Source organism: Myxocyprinus asiaticus, chromosome 15 (genome assembly GCF_019703515.2).
Source record: "Myxocyprinus asiaticus isolate MX2 ecotype Aquarium Trade chromosome 15, UBuf_Myxa_2, whole genome shotgun sequence".
Lineage (NCBI taxonomy): Eukaryota > Metazoa > Chordata > Actinopteri > Cypriniformes > Catostomidae > Myxocyprinus > Myxocyprinus asiaticus.
Genome location: NC_059358.1, coordinates 19,253,067 through 19,270,527, shown reverse-complemented (window position 1 = coordinate 19,270,527; position 17,461 = coordinate 19,253,067). Strand labels below are relative to the sequence as shown.

At 36.5% G+C, this 17,461-nt stretch overlaps 1 protein-coding gene across 2 annotated transcripts; it reads right to left on the bottom strand.

Moving 5' to 3' along the window:
• Positions 1-5,232: 5,232 nt before the first annotated feature.
• Positions 5,233-17,407, bottom strand: gpr20 (G protein-coupled receptor 20). 2 transcript variants are annotated; one of them, XM_051718600.1, is made up of 3 exons: positions 16,593-17,407; positions 15,235-15,328; positions 9,793-10,891 (listed from the first exon to the last, which is right to left on the bottom strand). In XM_051718600.1, exons 2-3 carry the CDS (start codon positions 15,240-15,242, stop codon positions 9,793-9,795), a joined length of 1,107 nt encoding a protein of 368 aa, XP_051574560.1. In that variant the 5' UTR covers positions 15,243-15,328; positions 16,593-17,407. The 2 variants fall into 2 exon arrangements, with proteins under 2 accessions (XP_051574559.1, XP_051574560.1); XM_051718599.1 differs by having other exon boundaries at positions 5,233-10,891; positions 15,235-17,407.
• Between the last annotated feature and the right edge of the window lie 54 nt (positions 17,408-17,461).

The window sequence follows — 17,461 nt, the reverse complement described above, 5'->3', positions numbered from 1 at the left end:
CTTCCATCCATGTTCTACTGTCGTATGGTAAAGCCAACAGTTGTGTGTCAAGTTCCAAGGGTCATTTTAAATGAGTTAGCATTACATAATCATGCTTAACATAGCTTATGTAGGACTAAAATTTTACGTCGGAAAAACTGATGGTGGATAAAACGTTGATATGATTTAAAAAAAAAAAACACTCATTATAAATAATTTGGTAAAACTTTACAATGAGGTTCCTTTTGTTAACATTAGATCATGCATTAGGTATCATGAACAAACAATGGACAAAACATTTTATATAGCATTTTTTTAATCTCTGTTAATGTTAGTTAATAAAAAAATACGGTTGTTCATTGTTAATTCATGTTAGTTCATAGTGCAAAAACTAATGTTAAAAAATGCAACTTTTGGTTAAAAAAAAAAAATGTATTAGTATGTTGAAATTAACATTAACCAAGATTAGAAAATGCTGTAAAAGTGTTGTTCATTGTTAGTTCATGTTAACTAATGTTGTTAACTGATGTTAACAAATGGAACCATATTGTAAAGTGTTACAAATTATTTTATAACAGATAAATATTTTTGTTAATATTTAATTTGTTTTAAATAATTCAAAAATCAGATTTCATCATGTATGTTTAACTGTAACTACTACAGGACCCTTGAACATCATATATTGTAAATAGACATACCTTATTCCTCAAGTAGTCTTTATTTCATAAGATGCCCAAATGGGAAATAAAACGTTATAAAGATGAAACTTCACAATCATATGCCGAGCTACAAAATGCTTCAAAACTGCGCACTGAAGGGACACATACAGTCTGTATCAACAACAGACAGTGGCGAAGCTGCAATGTGTTTTTAGTTTCAGTTGTGGGCTACATGAGACACTCTTGATAACTGCCCATCCCCTGTGCATTATTCTGATAAGGCTACACCCTGAGTGTTGTGACAGGTAACATTCTCCCCCAGAGCAGTGCTTACATGGCTGCAAAGGGCTGTTTTTATGTTAATCAGGTGTGAATATGGACATCTGTGTGGACTGGAGAGGCAGACAGGACATGAGGACAGTAACAGAGATTGAGGCAGTGTCATGAGGATTTAGGAGTATGGCTGAGAACTTCAAAAACATTTATATCCTTGAGCTGAACCTTGTGCTAAAACTTTTAGAAGAAGGTGATGGAGCTCAGATCATGCCCAAACATGTAGTGTTTCAATTTTGTGATTGGAAGCATGCCTGGAAACCAAACATTAGACCTAGTCATCTTCAGATCTGTTATCAACTTGAGACACATGAACAACTATGCTGGCTAACATAAGTGGGGATAACACCATCATATCAAAATAAGACCCTTTATCCTTAGTGTTTTTTAATGGATTCAGACGGACTGCCAGATCATCAGACAGTTACATGCAGTCATGTGCTCTGATCTGTGTACTGTTGCTGATACTTTGTATCATACATCAGCATATTGCCAGCTCTATTGCTTAGAAGGCTGGAAAGAACAAGCTGAAAATATGAGCCGGGAAAATGTAATTATTGCGCATTTGCATTTCGATCATCTTTATATGAATCGTTTCTCTGAGCAATATTCCTGCAGCCTGTTAGCCGGGTTGCTAGCCTGCTAATTACCTTGCTGACAGCAAATTAATCAGATACCTTCAGTTCCTGAGCTCGACGAGCGGTCCGACTCATTAAAGACGTATTCGTTTACGAATAAAGTAAGAATCTGAGCGTCCACAAATAAAATAAACTGTTAAAGAGCCAAATGTACCTGCTCTCCTGTAACAGGTCACGGATGTAGTGCTTCTATTGTCTGCTTGAGGTTGCCAGTCGTTACGCTCTAAAATCCCCCTCACCAGAAATGTTGTAAATATCGCGCGGTAGCAAGGGCGGACTGGCCATCAGGAGAACCGGGACATTTCCTTTTTACAAATTAAGCTCAATGGGCAACATTTGTTGCATGATGTTGATTGCCATAAACAGTAATTTTTCTGACATTTTTTACGTTTCTTGTGTGTGTGTGTGTGTGTGTGTGCATGCATATATATATATATATATATATATATATATATATATATATATATATATATATATATATATACACATACATACATACAGGGTTGGGAGGGTTACTTTTGAAATGCATTTCACTACAGATTACAGAATACATGCTGTAAAATGTAATTTGTAACGTATTCCACTAGATTACTCAAGGTCAGTAATGTATTCTAAATACTTTGGATTACTTCTTCAGCAGTGGTAGATTTTTTTCACTTGTTTTGACTATAAAAACTCTGCCAGTACAGTAAGACAAAATAAACATGTTAAAAATACATTCTCTGAAAAACCTAAATATCTTAAGCAATGTTGTTTCTAAAACAAGATAAATCAAACTGATCTTGTTTTAAGGATTTTTAGATATTTTTACAGGAAAATAATACGAAAATTATCATCAAGAATATGATTTTTGCCCTAATATCAAAGGTCTTACTAGATAAAAGAAATTATGATCCAACGTGAATTTTCTTGAAAAAAAAAAAATATGATCGTGCCTGGTAACGTAAAATGGCTAGAAATAGCATTTTAGCTTAGCATAATGCTGACAATTTACACAAGGTTTATTTCTATTTCTTCTGCTCCAAACTTACTTCAAACGTACTTCTCTGTCTGCTCGTATGAATGTAACACATCATAAGAAAGTGTTTCACCGCTGTTCAAATGCACTTTGGATCGCATCATTTATGTTTAAATGTTTCCATCTGAAAGGACTAAATTTTAAATGAAACAAATGACAATAAAATGCAAAGTAATCTCTTCAGTGATCAAAATACTTTCTGAATGTAACTGTATTCTAAATACCAATGAATTAAATTGTAACTGTAGTGGAATACAGTTACTTATATTTTGTATTTTAAATACATAATCCCGTTACATGTATTTCGTTACTCCCCAACCCTGTATATATATATATAAATTGTTTATGGACTTGCCCATTCACTTACATTGTAAGGGCCTTGTGTGTGTGTGTGTGTGTGTGTGTGTGTGTGTGTGTGTATATATATATATATATATATATATACACACACACACACAGACTCTGATGTACTTATCCTCTTGTTTATTTGTACATCTGGCCTTCCACATCTCTTTCTGTCCTTGTTAGAGCCAGTTGTCGTTTGTCTTTGAAGACTGTAGTGTACACCTTTGTATGAAATCTTCAGTTTTTTTTTTTTTTTTGCCAATTTCAAGCATTGTATATGCTTCATTCCTCAAAACAATGATTGAGTGATGAGTTTCTAGAGAAAGCTGTTTCTTTTTTGCCATTTTTGACCTAATATTGACCTTAAGACTTGCCAGTCTATTGCATACTGTGGCAACCCAAAAACAAACACAAAGACATTGTTAAGCTTCATTTAATGAACCAAATAGCTTTCAACTGTGCTTGATATAATGGCAAATAATTTTCTAGTACCAAATTAGCAATTTAGCATGATTACTCAAGGATAAGGTGTTGGAGTGATGGCTGCTGGAAATGGGCCTGTCTAGATTTGATCAAAAATGACTTTTTTCAAATAGTGATGGTGCAGTTTTTACATCAGTAATGTCCTGACTATACTTTGTGATCAGTTGAATGCCACTTTGGTGAATTAAAGTACCAATTTCCTTCTGAAACAGCAAATCTGTACATTATTCCAAACTTTTGGCCGCCAGTGTGTGTATATACACACACACACACACACACACACACACATAAGGCCCTTACAATGTAAGTGAACGGGGCAAGTCCATAAATGCTAACATATCCTTTCAAAAGCATATGCTATAGCCACAAGATGTAAACATTATATGTGTTAACATGATTTTAGTGTGATATAATCGCTTACTGACATTATATCACCATTTATTATTCAACATTTCTAAATCTGATTTATGATATTATTCCAGTGCTTACGCAGCACTGTATTGATTTTCTGGTTAGGGTTTTTTGTAAACCCCTAAAGGCCGAAACATACTTCGCGCAAGTACGCAAACGCAGACGCGAGCGCTTGGCCAACGCGTGGTCTCATTATACATACATTACGTGCGCTCATGCGTTGCTCTGGCGGTTACAAACCTCAGACAACAAGAGGGCAATAGATTTTTCAGGCGTGACCACGAAACCGGTGCTGTGGCTGAAACCAAGACATTGCTGCCTTCGGAGGCTATAATGAGAATGAGAAAGAGCTTCTTTCCCCAGGCCATCCATGTCCTGAACCAAGGACAACACCAGGACTAGGTCGACACCACACACTTGAAGCAATATTACAAACTTTAAATAAAAAATTTTTTTCTTAATCTTAAATTTTCTTTATATTTATATTTACTTCTATTTTTACTCCTTAACTATATATATATATATATATATATATATATATATATATATATATATATATATATATATATATATATATATATATTTAATCGTAAATTGGGGGGAGAAAAGTTGTACCAAGAATTTCACTACATGTCCTACTGTGTATGGTTATGTATGTGCCTAATAAAACTTGAACTTGAAATATACGGAGGCAGAATGAAAATAGGGTGCTTTTCAAACTGTTCAAAATCCGCTCTAGCGACCCTTGCTGCAACGCTGAGAATACTGTGTGTACTTGCGCTGTGTTATGAAATGAGCGCTGACACATTTCACATCGCAACGACGCGTGAAATCGAGCTTGCGTAGCAAGGTGCGTCTGCGTTCACGTACTTGCGTAGAGTATGTTTACTCTTAACTTCCAAACCAGTTAACCATCCGTTCAAACTTTTTGTAGATAATTTCAGCTGTACAAGTGCAATTTGTAAACTTTGTGGCTACTTAAAAAATAATAAAAAAATAAAAAAATAAAAAAAATATTAAAGTTGATAGAAAGTCATGGAAACTACAGAAGTGACATCATCATAATATACAGTATGCTTATTGAAATTTGATTGGTCTTTCTTGCATCTACTGTATTTGCATACTGGATTATGATTGGTCTTGTCTTGCTTGCATATATTACAGTGATAGGTTACTCTTGTGTGCAGCCAAAGCATACCTGTAAATAATTTTCTGAACTACCAACCTCCGAGGCTTTACTACAGGAGAGAGCAAAACAGTAAACTAGTGTGTTACGACAGTAAATCACAGTTTGCGGATACCATGCAAATGAATGGAGAGAGTCGTAAACTACACCTACCAGTCACAAAATTGTCAGTGACATCTCTTATAAAACAGCATTTATTTGTGATAATCTCAACACACAGTTCACTCCAAATGGATTAAGTGTAAAACATGTTGAAAATTAGCGGACAGGTGATTAATTCATTAAATGTGAGCTGTTTCCTCACAAAAGCAGTTTATTCGGCGTACTGAAGGATTTCCTCCATTAACATCCATTCAAAAAGAACGGCCTCTGGTCTCCTCATCAGTCTACTGCCAATGTTATGCTATAGTTGACTAATTTTGAAAGCTCCCCCATAGCAGAGGGGTTCTGGCCAAAATCCCTTTCAAGGCAAGTCAGTCCACTCGGCAACCATCTTTGGAAACGCTATCAGGCAGCTATTTTCTATGGATACATGCCGCATAAAAGTACAGTTCCTATTTACTTTAATGGGGAAAGACCTAAATCTCCAAAGTTGGTCAAAATAACGATCAAAGAATATATTTCAAATAAGCAGTTAAATCTGACAAAAATGGTATTATTAATTGTGCTGATTTATCTCAGATCACACACACACACAAAATATTTTTGAGGCTGGTCCAGCTAATGCGCATGTACGTTCCTAATTTGACTGACAGGCGATGTTTCTATCTAAAAGGTGATTGGCTCTTTAACTGTAAGGCAGGACTTTCTTTTCTACATCCGCCATATTGGGAGTTGCAATTTCTCCCATTCATTTTAATACAAGTGCTCCATCTTGGGCTAAAAAGTCTCTGGTGCAACTGATTAAACATGCTTTGAGTTTCATGACAACAGAAAAGTGGGTCTGATGTAGCATTTCATTTACACAGAATCAAAGCCTAAACCCCAAGCATACCATAATTGTAACACATTTTTTATGTATTTATTTTTGCTACCTTGCAAGCACTTATTTCCTACAGCTATACTGTAGTTTACCCACTGTTTTCCTGATGGGTGGCACCATAGTGATTCTAATAGCCACTGACTTTTTAAAATTACCAACAGGAGGATTTAAGACAACCACAATTTTCCACCAGAACAACAACCACTTTAAGAGTTAGTTTGTGTAAAAATGAGTTCAGGCTCAACTTGTGCAGCGCCAGTTGTTGTCTGTAATAACAACTGAAAGTAGTTTAAATTTAATACGCTTAACATCCACTAAGAACTTACGCTGATGCGAGTGAAAACACTGGAGCACGGAAAACAAAAACAGGCATCCCTTATGAATTAGTGATGAGTCGTTCATAATCGATTAGTTCATTTTGAACTACTCTTTTATGTGGCTCAGAAGAACGAGAAGTCTCAGAGAGTGATTCGTTCATTTTGTGTTGGCCGCGCATGTGCATTGCGAAACGTCCGTTCTTTTATGTGAAAACCTCATAGGCGCTGTACAGGAAACAGAAATTATTAGTTCACCTCTCGGGTCTTTTGATCCGAGTCGTTCGTTCTTTTGTCACGTGACAGTCATATACACTATACACTCACGTGACAAAAGAACGAACTACTCGGACAAGAAGATTCCAGAGGTGAATTAATCATTTCTGTTTCTCATAATATTTCCTTGGCTGCATTATCAATTTTTCCTTATTGGGACTATAATCAAAATTTGCGTTAGACGTGTTGGGGGAGATTTGTCTATTAATGTAACATTTTAATTTAATTCTGCTCAAATGAACGAAATGACTTGACTAAAGATTCGTTCATTTTGCTGAACGAGACTCAAAGATTCAAGTCAGTAAAATGATCCGATCTTCCCATCACTATTATGAATCTTGGAACACTTCTGTGTTCAGGAAAAAGGTGTCATCTGTGCTTCAGGCAATAACATCTAAAATAACAATTACTGAATCAATATTACTACATTAGGTTACATCAACAAAACAAATTTTATTGGTTAAATCAGGTAGAATAGGTTATATAATAATAATAATAATAATAATAATAATAATAATAATAATAATAATAATTGCTCCTTAAGGTAACAATCGCAGGATAGCACTTTTTACACTGTAGTATGTTACTTATGCTCTGAAATCGCATGCTCTGAAATGCTGTGGTATGTTATTATTTAAGCATTGTTGCTTCGCTCTTTGGTGCAATATTGATGAATGTAGTATAACTGTGAAACCGTTTTCACATTTGAAAGCAAGTACAAAGACAGCAAATAAAATTACTCCATCTCCATGTAAAGGTATTAATATGGTGGCAAATCAATGGCAATAATCCGCGCGCGATAGATTAATGCCTCGCGAGGGATAAAGGAAGAACTGGCGCGCTCATTTTTAACCCTGGCACACACGAAATCTCATGCGCATGCAATACAAACTCTCGCGCGAGCAAAATCATTTTTCAAACTTTGCTTGAGCAAACACATTTTAATTTTGTCAGTCGTGGGGCGGGCACTTGCTGTTTTGTCTGTAACCTCAAATATCATTTGTTATTCCCCTTTCCCGGAAATCAGTTGTGATTGGCTCCCTTTTATTACGAAGAACCATAACAAACTCACCTGTACTTTGTGAGACATTACTTCATCAAGGGACCCTCTGCATGCCTAACACTGGTTTCTCTTTTCATGCATGTTAGGCCAAGTTGCAGGATCCTACTAGGCATGTTATTTCCCTTCTACATAGTGCTCTAGCTAATGAGTCTAGTTCAATATCTCAGATTGGTAAGTAAATCGTTTTGAGTGGCATGTCATTGAATTAAATATTGCACTTCTGTATCACAATGGAATTTCGTAATTATCATTTACCATAATAATAATATTGCTTTATTTGTAGTATAAGGCCACAAGGGCTTCAGTTTTTTAAACAGTTTTGAGTTGTTTCTACAAATGAAGAGATACAGCTGCTGACGACACACAAACTCCATGTAATCCAGGTCAAGTGGAGTTCTCAAAAGTGCTCTCTCACAGAGAAGTTGCTCCAAAAGATGGCGCTTCAGAATGTGTTGCAGAATAAAGAACAAAATATAATTGAAACATGCAACAAATATTACAAAGTAATAAGTGATCACCTAGTGATCTTAACCCTTAAATGTTTTTTGTTTCATATGAGGGCAACAGATATTTGAGAGGCCTGGGGGAGGGACTGTAAGTGGGTCAAATATCATTCAAAAGAGATCTGCAATTACTCGGGTCAAGTGACTTGGAATAAAAGCTCTGGCATTACTTCACCATCTTTGTCTAGCATCGTGGCATACTGTGAGAAGGCCACAGACCTTGAAATAAATGGTCATATCTTGTATGTTATTTTCATGGGAGAAACTGTAAGATTAAAAATAAAAACAGTATTTAAAATAGTGTGAAATTGAATTTTTTGAGTCTTGGAAAATGTGTTAAAAAACAACAAATTCATTTTCTGAGGTGGTTTATGTTCCCTCACATTTAGAGTTAAATTATCTACATCTACATTTGTATGACAGCAATGATCTAAAAAGAGTCATCTGAAAAGTATCCTGTGAAGAAGGCTAAAATGCCCCTGGTGTAGTAAACTACAGCTATTAATTACAATTTAGGTACAGTTTAGGCCTAAAAGCATAGCTGTGGGTGATGTGTAGGTAGGAACCCTTGTACAAGGGATGGAAAGCAAAATAAAACAATCAACCACTCATAGTGACAAGACAGCAATATCTAGGCTGATAACAAAAAATGCTTTCTCTAAAATGTTTATATTGCATGCTTATTTATATGTACACTAATTTACTTTATCTAAAGTGACATACATTATGCAAACTAAAGACAGTCACCATATAGCAACTTGAAATCAGTGGTTTAAAGTCACCAGTGAAGATGCAGACACGTTGCATCCTCCTGTTACTAATGCTATGATTTATTTTCCTGGGCTCACAACCTTCCAATTAATTATAAAGTGTCTTACAACTGCAATGACAAAAGTCAGATTGTATATTATATATAAATAAATAGCAGTTCTTAAAGTTCTATAGTTACTTCACAGGAATGCAACAATTAGCTGGTCAACTTCCTGTTTTTAAAGTGTCTGGCAAAGATACACAGCGCTTACATACATTATATAACATTACATCAGCCCTGTTATTATATGTAGAATTAGCAACAAATAAAGTAACAATGACTCACATGCAGTGTCCCTTGATGAAGCCTTGTCTCTCGCGAAGAACAGGCGAGTTTGTTATGGTTCTTCGAAATAAAAGGGAACCAATCACAACTAACTTCCTGGAAAAGGGAATAACCCATGATATTTGAGGTTACAGACAAAGGAGCAAGAGCCAGACCCACAAAATTAAAAGGTGTTCTCATGAGCAAAGTTTTAAGTTTTAAGAGGTTTATTCGCGAGTGAGAGTTTGTATTGCATGCGCAGGAGATTTCGTGCACCTGAGGGGTTAAAACAAGCACGCGAGTTCTTTATTTTTCCTCACGTGGCTTAAATCTATCACGCATGCGAGCGTCAATAACGAGCATGGATTACTGCCACTGATTTGCCGCCATATTTTTATGGTTCATAAAGAAACAACTCATAAATGCAAATTAACACAGATCAGTCAAAACGTCCATCCGTGCCAATGGTTCTGCCTTAGTACGGCATGGTAATGGCAACCCTTTAAATACTGTACAGGGCTACAACCTTATGCTGGTTGGCTTCCCTGCTCGGCAGGGCTCATGTTTATCCTTCTCGTACTATGAGCAATAGCAATCACTGTGCCTGAACCCTTAGAACTTTTCTGTACACTGATAATGTCGCCACTTGTCTGCTCTCTTTCTGTCTTCCTGAAAAATCTCTTCATAGTAGACTGAAAGTTAGTGGTGACGAAACAGTAGACCACAGGATCCAAGCAGCTGTTCAGGCTGCTGAGAGTGACGGTCACATGGTACATGATCACATTATGGGGCAGATCAGGATGGAAGTAGACCAGAACCTGACGGATGTGAAATGGTGTGAAGCAGACGGTGAAGATCACCAGCACTGTTGAGAGCAGCTGTACAGCTTTCATGCGTCTGCTGCGGCTTTGCTGTAGAAGGCCTGGGCTGGATAGGGCGCACATGATTCTGATAGTAAACACTACAATGATCACCATTGGTAGGAAGAACTCAAATATGGTCAACACAAAGAGTTTGGAGAGGCAGCAGGCTGATTGCTTGAAAGCCGTTGTGAGAAATGAGTAAGTCACAATGATGGCAAACAGCCAAATGCTGACACATAACACTTTGGCCACATTCGGGTTTCGCCACTTCCGTGAGGCCTCCACTTGCACTATGGCCAAGTAGCGATCCACACAGATGCTAGTAAGAAAGAGGATACTGCAGTACATGTTGACAAAGTAGCTGAATATGTGCAAATAGGAACAGTTGAGGCACTTTCCCCCACTGTAGTACAACAAGATACGAGTGGGAAGGGAGAGATTAACCAGCAGATCTGTCACTACCAGGTTAATGGTGTAAATGACTGATGTAGTCTTTGGTTTAGTCCTGAAGCAGAAGACATACAAGGCCAGACTGTTGAGGGTCATCCCTACCATAAAGATAAGGGTGTTGATGACCACCAGAGCAATCCACAGACTGTAAAAGTCATTATAGAGGCCTTCATCCAAATGGGCCAATCTATGTAAATAAGGCTCACGGTATGGTGGAGAAGTGTTTGTTGTTAGGGGAGGGAATGATGTTGATGTGAGGTTTACATTCAATGACCTCTCCAGCTGGGTCATCTCCATGGTTTTGGGGCTGGATCTACACCAAAAACACAAGAGAAATAAATAAATTATAAGGGGAAAAAACTTGTTTTTGAAGACAAACTGAAGAAAAATGGTAACCTGCAATTGTTACCTCAAGGATCTATTTCCACTAGATCTAACCCATATAAAAACATTTGTTGATGCAACCTAATTTGTGAGGTTGATTTAGTCAGCTAAATATTTTTTTTTTTTACTTGAATTAAACAGTTAATTTATGTGAAGCACATTTGTTAGGTTTTCTGACAAAACATTGTTACAATGCATCCTTTTCATTTTACATTTAAAATGAACAGAACAAATTCATAAAACCAATCCCCATTTTTTGAACAGAACAAAACTGTAAGAAACTTTGCAGTAAAGAACCAGAGCTTAATAACTCAGCTAGAATTTGAATGCATTTCAACATCAATTTGACTTCTAAAAGTTAATGTATGACTTTTAAAATGAAATTATTTAGTTGTTGTTGTTTGTACATCATGAACGATGATGACCACAGCCACAGGCATTTCTTGATCAGTGTGTTTGTCCTTGCAAGCTTTACGCTTTCTCAGAGCTTCAGCTATTCTGTTGTTTTTTTTTTTTTTTACTGCGATGGCCCCTCTGTGGACCCTGCTTTGCCAGGAAGAACGATCATGAGTTTCCCAAGTACTGACATCTATGTGGAAGCTCTTCAGGGAAACTTTCAGTGAGTCCTTGAAGCATTTCTTTGGATGGCCAACAGATCATTTGCCCTCACACAGCTCATCTGACATGCGAACAACATGTCCAGCCCATCGGACTTGGGATTTTTGTAGAATTGTATGGATGCTTAGGCAGCTAACTTTCTGGATCACCTCAATGTCTGGAAGTTTGTCCTGCCACTAAATTTTCATGATCCATCAGTGACAGCTCATGTGAAAGTGATTGAGCTGTTTGGCGTGTCTACTGTAGACAATCCAGGTTTCGCAGCCATAAAGGAGAGTGGTCAGCACGATTACTTGGTAGACTTTCAACTTAGTGTAAAGGCTGATTCCTCTGCGGTCCCAGACAGTCTGTCGTAGTTGTCTAAAGGCTGCACTTGCCTTGGCAATCTTGTTGTTGACTTCATCATTTATGTTTACTTTTCTTGTGAGGATGCTGCCCAGGTATGTATAGCTATCTACTGCTAGTAGTTTTTGCCCATAGACTGTGATGCATTGATCTACCTACCAGGTGTTGGCTGGAACATGACTTCGGTCTTCTTGGTATTGATGGTGAGTCCAAAGTTGCAGCATGCCTCTGAAAACTTATCTAAGCTTGACTGCATACTCTCCTCTGATCCTGCATTCAATGCACAGTCATCAGCAAAGAGGAATTCTTTCTTTTTCGTTACTGCCTGCAGGTGTTTCGGGTTGAATAGTATTTAAAAACAATGTGGGTCACCAGCAAAATGATTTAGTATATTATTATATAAAACATTTATTGTTGTTGCACAGTCTACTGTATACAGTTTTGATGCAGTACACACTCTAAGAAGTTTTATCAGGTAACAAAAAAAGTGATTTGTGCTAATTCTAAATTAACTGGTTTTATTCATTTAAAAAATATTATTTAATATGTCTGAATTAACTCGACAAAAATATACTCAAAAATGTTTTTTATATTCTTGCATTTCAGTTATATGACAAAATTTCCTTCAAATTGAATTGAGTACAATTTAAATAGTGTACATAATTATGAATTTAAAATAAAGAGAAGTATTTAATTAAAGAATTAATAAGGAGTATGAACGTTTCTAACATGAAACTAAATCCATAAATTTTAAAGGAGCACTCAGTAACGTTTTGCTTGTGTCATCTTGGTCTTACGGTGATACCCAGTGGTGTGGATGCAGCATCACTCAAAATCAATAATTTTCAGTTACAAATGCCATTGTAGAAATTCACTGTTCACAATCAGCCATGATTAATTTAATCCTAGAGTGAAACTATCCAATAACAAGATGATTAATGAGATTAAGTGAGTAGTATTCAGATGGTCATGTGATTCTAAAATGGCAGCCCCCATGAGGGCACCCCTGCCCCATGTAGAATAAAATAGCTTTTATAAGGTTACTGATATGACTAAAGTCCTCATCTCATGTGAGTGGTCATGATTTTATACATATGTTTCAAAATAACAATTCTTTTCTTTAGGAGTAAAACTTTTTAAATGGGGAAAAAATTACTGAGTGCACCTTTAAACAATATAGTTTGGTACAGCAAATGGCAAAGCAACTACATTTGTTTTAGCATTAAATGAACTAATAGTTTGCAAAGTTAGCAGCTATATCACCCAGTAGCTCAAGACCAGTTCCGCACTGAAGCTAAGCAGGGTTGAGCCTGGCCAGTACCTGGATGGGAGACCTCATGGGAAAAACTAACGTTGCTGCTGGAAGAAGTATTAAGGAGGCCAGCAGGGGGTGCTCATCCTGTAGTCTGTGTGGTTCCCAACACCCCAGTATAGTGACAGAGACACTATACTGTAAAAGGACACCATCCTTCAGATGAGATGTTAAACTGGGGTCCTGATTCTCTGTGGTCATTAAAAATCCAAGGGCACTTCTTGTAAAGTGTAGGGGTGTAACCATGGTGTCCTGGCCAAGTTCCCCCCATTGGCCCTTATCATTCATGGCCTCCTAATAATCCCCATCCATTAATTGGCTCTATAACTCTGTTCTTTCCTCTCCACCAATAGCTGGTGTGTGGTGAGTGTACTGGTGCACTATGGCTGCTATTGCACCATTCAGGTTGATGCTGCACACTGGTGGTGGTTGAGGAGGGTCCCCTATTCACTGTGTAAAGCACTTTGTGTGTAGTGTCAGAAAAGCGCTATATAAATGTAATGTTCATTCATTCAAAGTAAAAACAAAATTGTACTAATTTAGTTTCTTGAATAATTATATCAGGAATAATGTTTTGAGTCAGTTATGCCAACAAAAGTAATTTTTAGGGTCAGATCAGGCAGAAATAGCTTCTAAAATGGTAAAAGAAATAGAATAGTAACAATGCCATGTTTTCACCTTTTACAGTGTCAGTTTAATTTCAACTGTCATGTTTGTCAGGTTTGTCAGGTACTGTATACTAGGACATTAAAACAAATACCATTTTAAGTGTGTCTACATCTCAAACCCATGTCACATGGTACAATGTGGCATCATGGAAAATAGGCTCCATAAACAAATGTGCTCTCCTTCCATTGCAGTAGGAATGAGCCCAATAAACAAACAGCCCGGAAGCCTCTGATGAAGAGGTGCCTACAGTCTGGCGTAAGATGTGTTTATAATTAATAATATTTGTTTAGAGATTGAGATTCATGGGAATAGACGTATATCCCACTATTACACAAATGAAAATACACACTTACATCAGTTCTGAGCAGCATCTAAAGTCATCAGGCTTCTGACCCCTTAGCGTGTTTATTTACCAAGACCTCTACTCAATTTACATCGTAATTGGAAAGACAGAATAACATACAATATTTATTTGCCAAAATAAAGTTGCTTAGATGAAAGACAAAACTCCACATAATCAATTTAAATATTTGAAAATATTATAAATATTTCAAGCATAAATAATCTAACATTTGAAAGCTTTTCTTTACAAAATGCTCTGGTTGTTTGGCAGTTTCACACTGACAGTAAAAAGAAAATCCACATCAAGCTGCAGAAGAAGCAGAAGATTGACAAGCTCATCAATTGTTTGTGAGAGAGGCGGTGACCTCTACGGAACTATTTCTCCTCTCTAGAACAGTATATTAGCTAATCGTCATCTGGAACCCAACTCTCAAATATAAAGAGATGTCATTCTTCAGAAGCAACAACAAAACGAATGGTCCTCTCTTAGAGACACAGTGATGCATTAAGGCTGTCCAAATAAATATCTCAGTGTGAGTCGCTGTCAGAGCTTTTGATGCAGGCAGGATGTCTTTAGCTGACAGATGATCCCTTGCTGTGGCAAAATACTGATTCATAACAGCCCCTAGCAAAAACTTTGACTCTTTCAAGTATATAATGTACAAGCAATGGGATGATTTTATGATGCAGGAAATTCAATAAAATATAACTGCTGTCCTGAAAATGTGAGCATTCTACTGAGTGCACTTTGATATTTAATGTCTTTTTTTCTTCTTTATCCAACTAAATTGTACCTTCAAAATCTAATAAAGAAAAACAAACAAAACAAAATGCTTAAACATTGGTTTAAATTAGTAAAGAATTCCTCCATTCCTCCAAATATTTTACAAATGCAGGGAAAAGTGGCATGGCATGAAATTGTTGTATAATTGAAAATCTTGCAACACAGTCATCATCATCATACACAGCAAGATGAGAAAACTTACCTGCACATGTAGAGGGGAGAGATGTTGATTTACAGTGTAGAAAAGTCTTTCCCAGGTGAAACAGAAATGCTGTAATCAAGACCTTCTTAAAGACCTATTAATGGTAAAAAAAGAAAGAGAAAAAGGAATATTATTGTGCGGCAAACATACTGAACATCTTCACCTTAAAGAGGCAAAAATGTTCTCCACCACTCTGTCCCTTTCACTCTATTTGATGCTGTTCTCTTCTGTAGTCTGGCCTGCTGCCACTTTTTCTGTCTCTCGTTGTCAGTTTCCTTCCCACCCTTTATCCTCATATGCTCACAGGATGTTCAATTTAGTTTGGATAAACCCTGACATTACAAACACAGGGTTCAGGGATACAATACTCTTCAAATGTATTGTTTTCACCGTATGTTCTGCAATAAAATTGAACACACTATCAAATACAGTGCTATTTAGGATCCTAAACCTTATTAGGAGTGAATACAAAGTTATAAGCTTAAATTTAAAATTATAGCAGGTTTATCAAGAAAACTTTATTTAATTAAAATGCCATACAAGTAATTCCTTTAAAAAGATGTGTTTGGTTACTTTTAAGGGTGTCAGAATGTCAGCCAGATAGCTAAAATAAAAGAGCAAGAAAGATTAATACTGCAGGACAAGTCAAAACTTTTTCCACATTTCCTGTCTGGAAACTCATCCATCACCATCTGCCAAGGCTACATCCTGGTGTTTCTGAAATCTAGCTAACCAAAGATATGAAGACAGTAATTTAGGCTAAAATGTGACAAGAGTGAGTTTGCAACAATGATACTGCGAGCTTTTCTTTTTTTTTTTTATTAGTGTTTTATTGTATTTTGAGCACGTGAATCATATTTCACATGGCATTTGTACAGATCAGCCATAAACTCTTACTCGTTACTCAATATGATCCTGAGCTCTGGTCCCATCAAAGAGAGATAATCTGTTCAGCTATCAATCATCATACTATTTCATCTCTCTTAAGATTTATTAACTTATGTATTAAAAAAAAGTGAACAAAAATCTTAATAAGTCAATTTCATTGGCCCAGAACAATAATGTTACCTCTAACACCTCCAAAAGTGTTCTGGTTTCATGTAAGAACAAGCTTGTGCAACTCTGACAGATGCAATCAATATCTTGAACAGAGGTGCTCTTATTAAGTGATTTTTATAAGTGGTAGGCCATTGTTAGGTGGAAGGGTTGTTTCAATCCAGGGCCTGACATTAAACAGGTTGTCACCATGACAAAATACAAGGAATGGAACACATTCTCATCTCAATTCACATATGAGACTCTACCTGTGATAGTCAATGCAACATATATAGAAAAAATATCAAGTGCCTGATACTTACTGTAAATGATAACCAATCTCACTTTGTGATGACTTCATAAAACACAATTCATTGATGTTTGTGCACTGAAAAATAGAAATGAAAGAAATGTGTTTTATGACGATAAACCACACTGATAATTCCCATGTAATAGGCCCTGTATAGATAATAGCCACTGCACTGAATGGGTCCAAAAACAAATGTAAACACTCATGTAACTGTTACTATACAAGGATTTTGGATGGTTAAAACTTAGTTTAACCAGTTTTTGCTGTCACCAAGCTTGACTGAATCAGACAAGAGAAAAGCCTGAATACAGGGTGATTATCTGCTGAAACATACCGTATAACATATAGCTGAACCATGGATACCCCTTTCAGAGTCAGGGGAAAAATTGTATCTTCTATCCATTGGATAATACATCAATGCCCAGTGTCTCTGTTTCTCTTCTTTCTAATGCAATTATAGCTACAGAAATGACAGTTCTGTCACTGCCCTGTGAATGACCTGCTCAAGCTCCAAGTCATCTTACCAAAGATGCATAAACACTGAAAGAAAAATGGAAATGAACTGTCCAACCAGCAACCAATCATCTCTGTCACTTTAAGTCTCAATAAGATACCTTTTTTGACGGCTTATATCCTGTATTCCTTACATTTTATTGTACCTGTAATCGCTAAAGCTTTTACTATGCTGTAAAATCAATATCAGTTGTGTTGTTTAAGTAAATGCACGGTGACATATTCTATAGCATTGATTTTATAGTGCTGCAATCATTCTTCTGTCGTTCCACTCTTTTTGTGTGTATGGCAATGTATACTAAACAGATTGGAGCAGAGTATAGCACTATCAGCCTATTAGATAGTACAGGCTTTTGAAGAGTGCCTGTG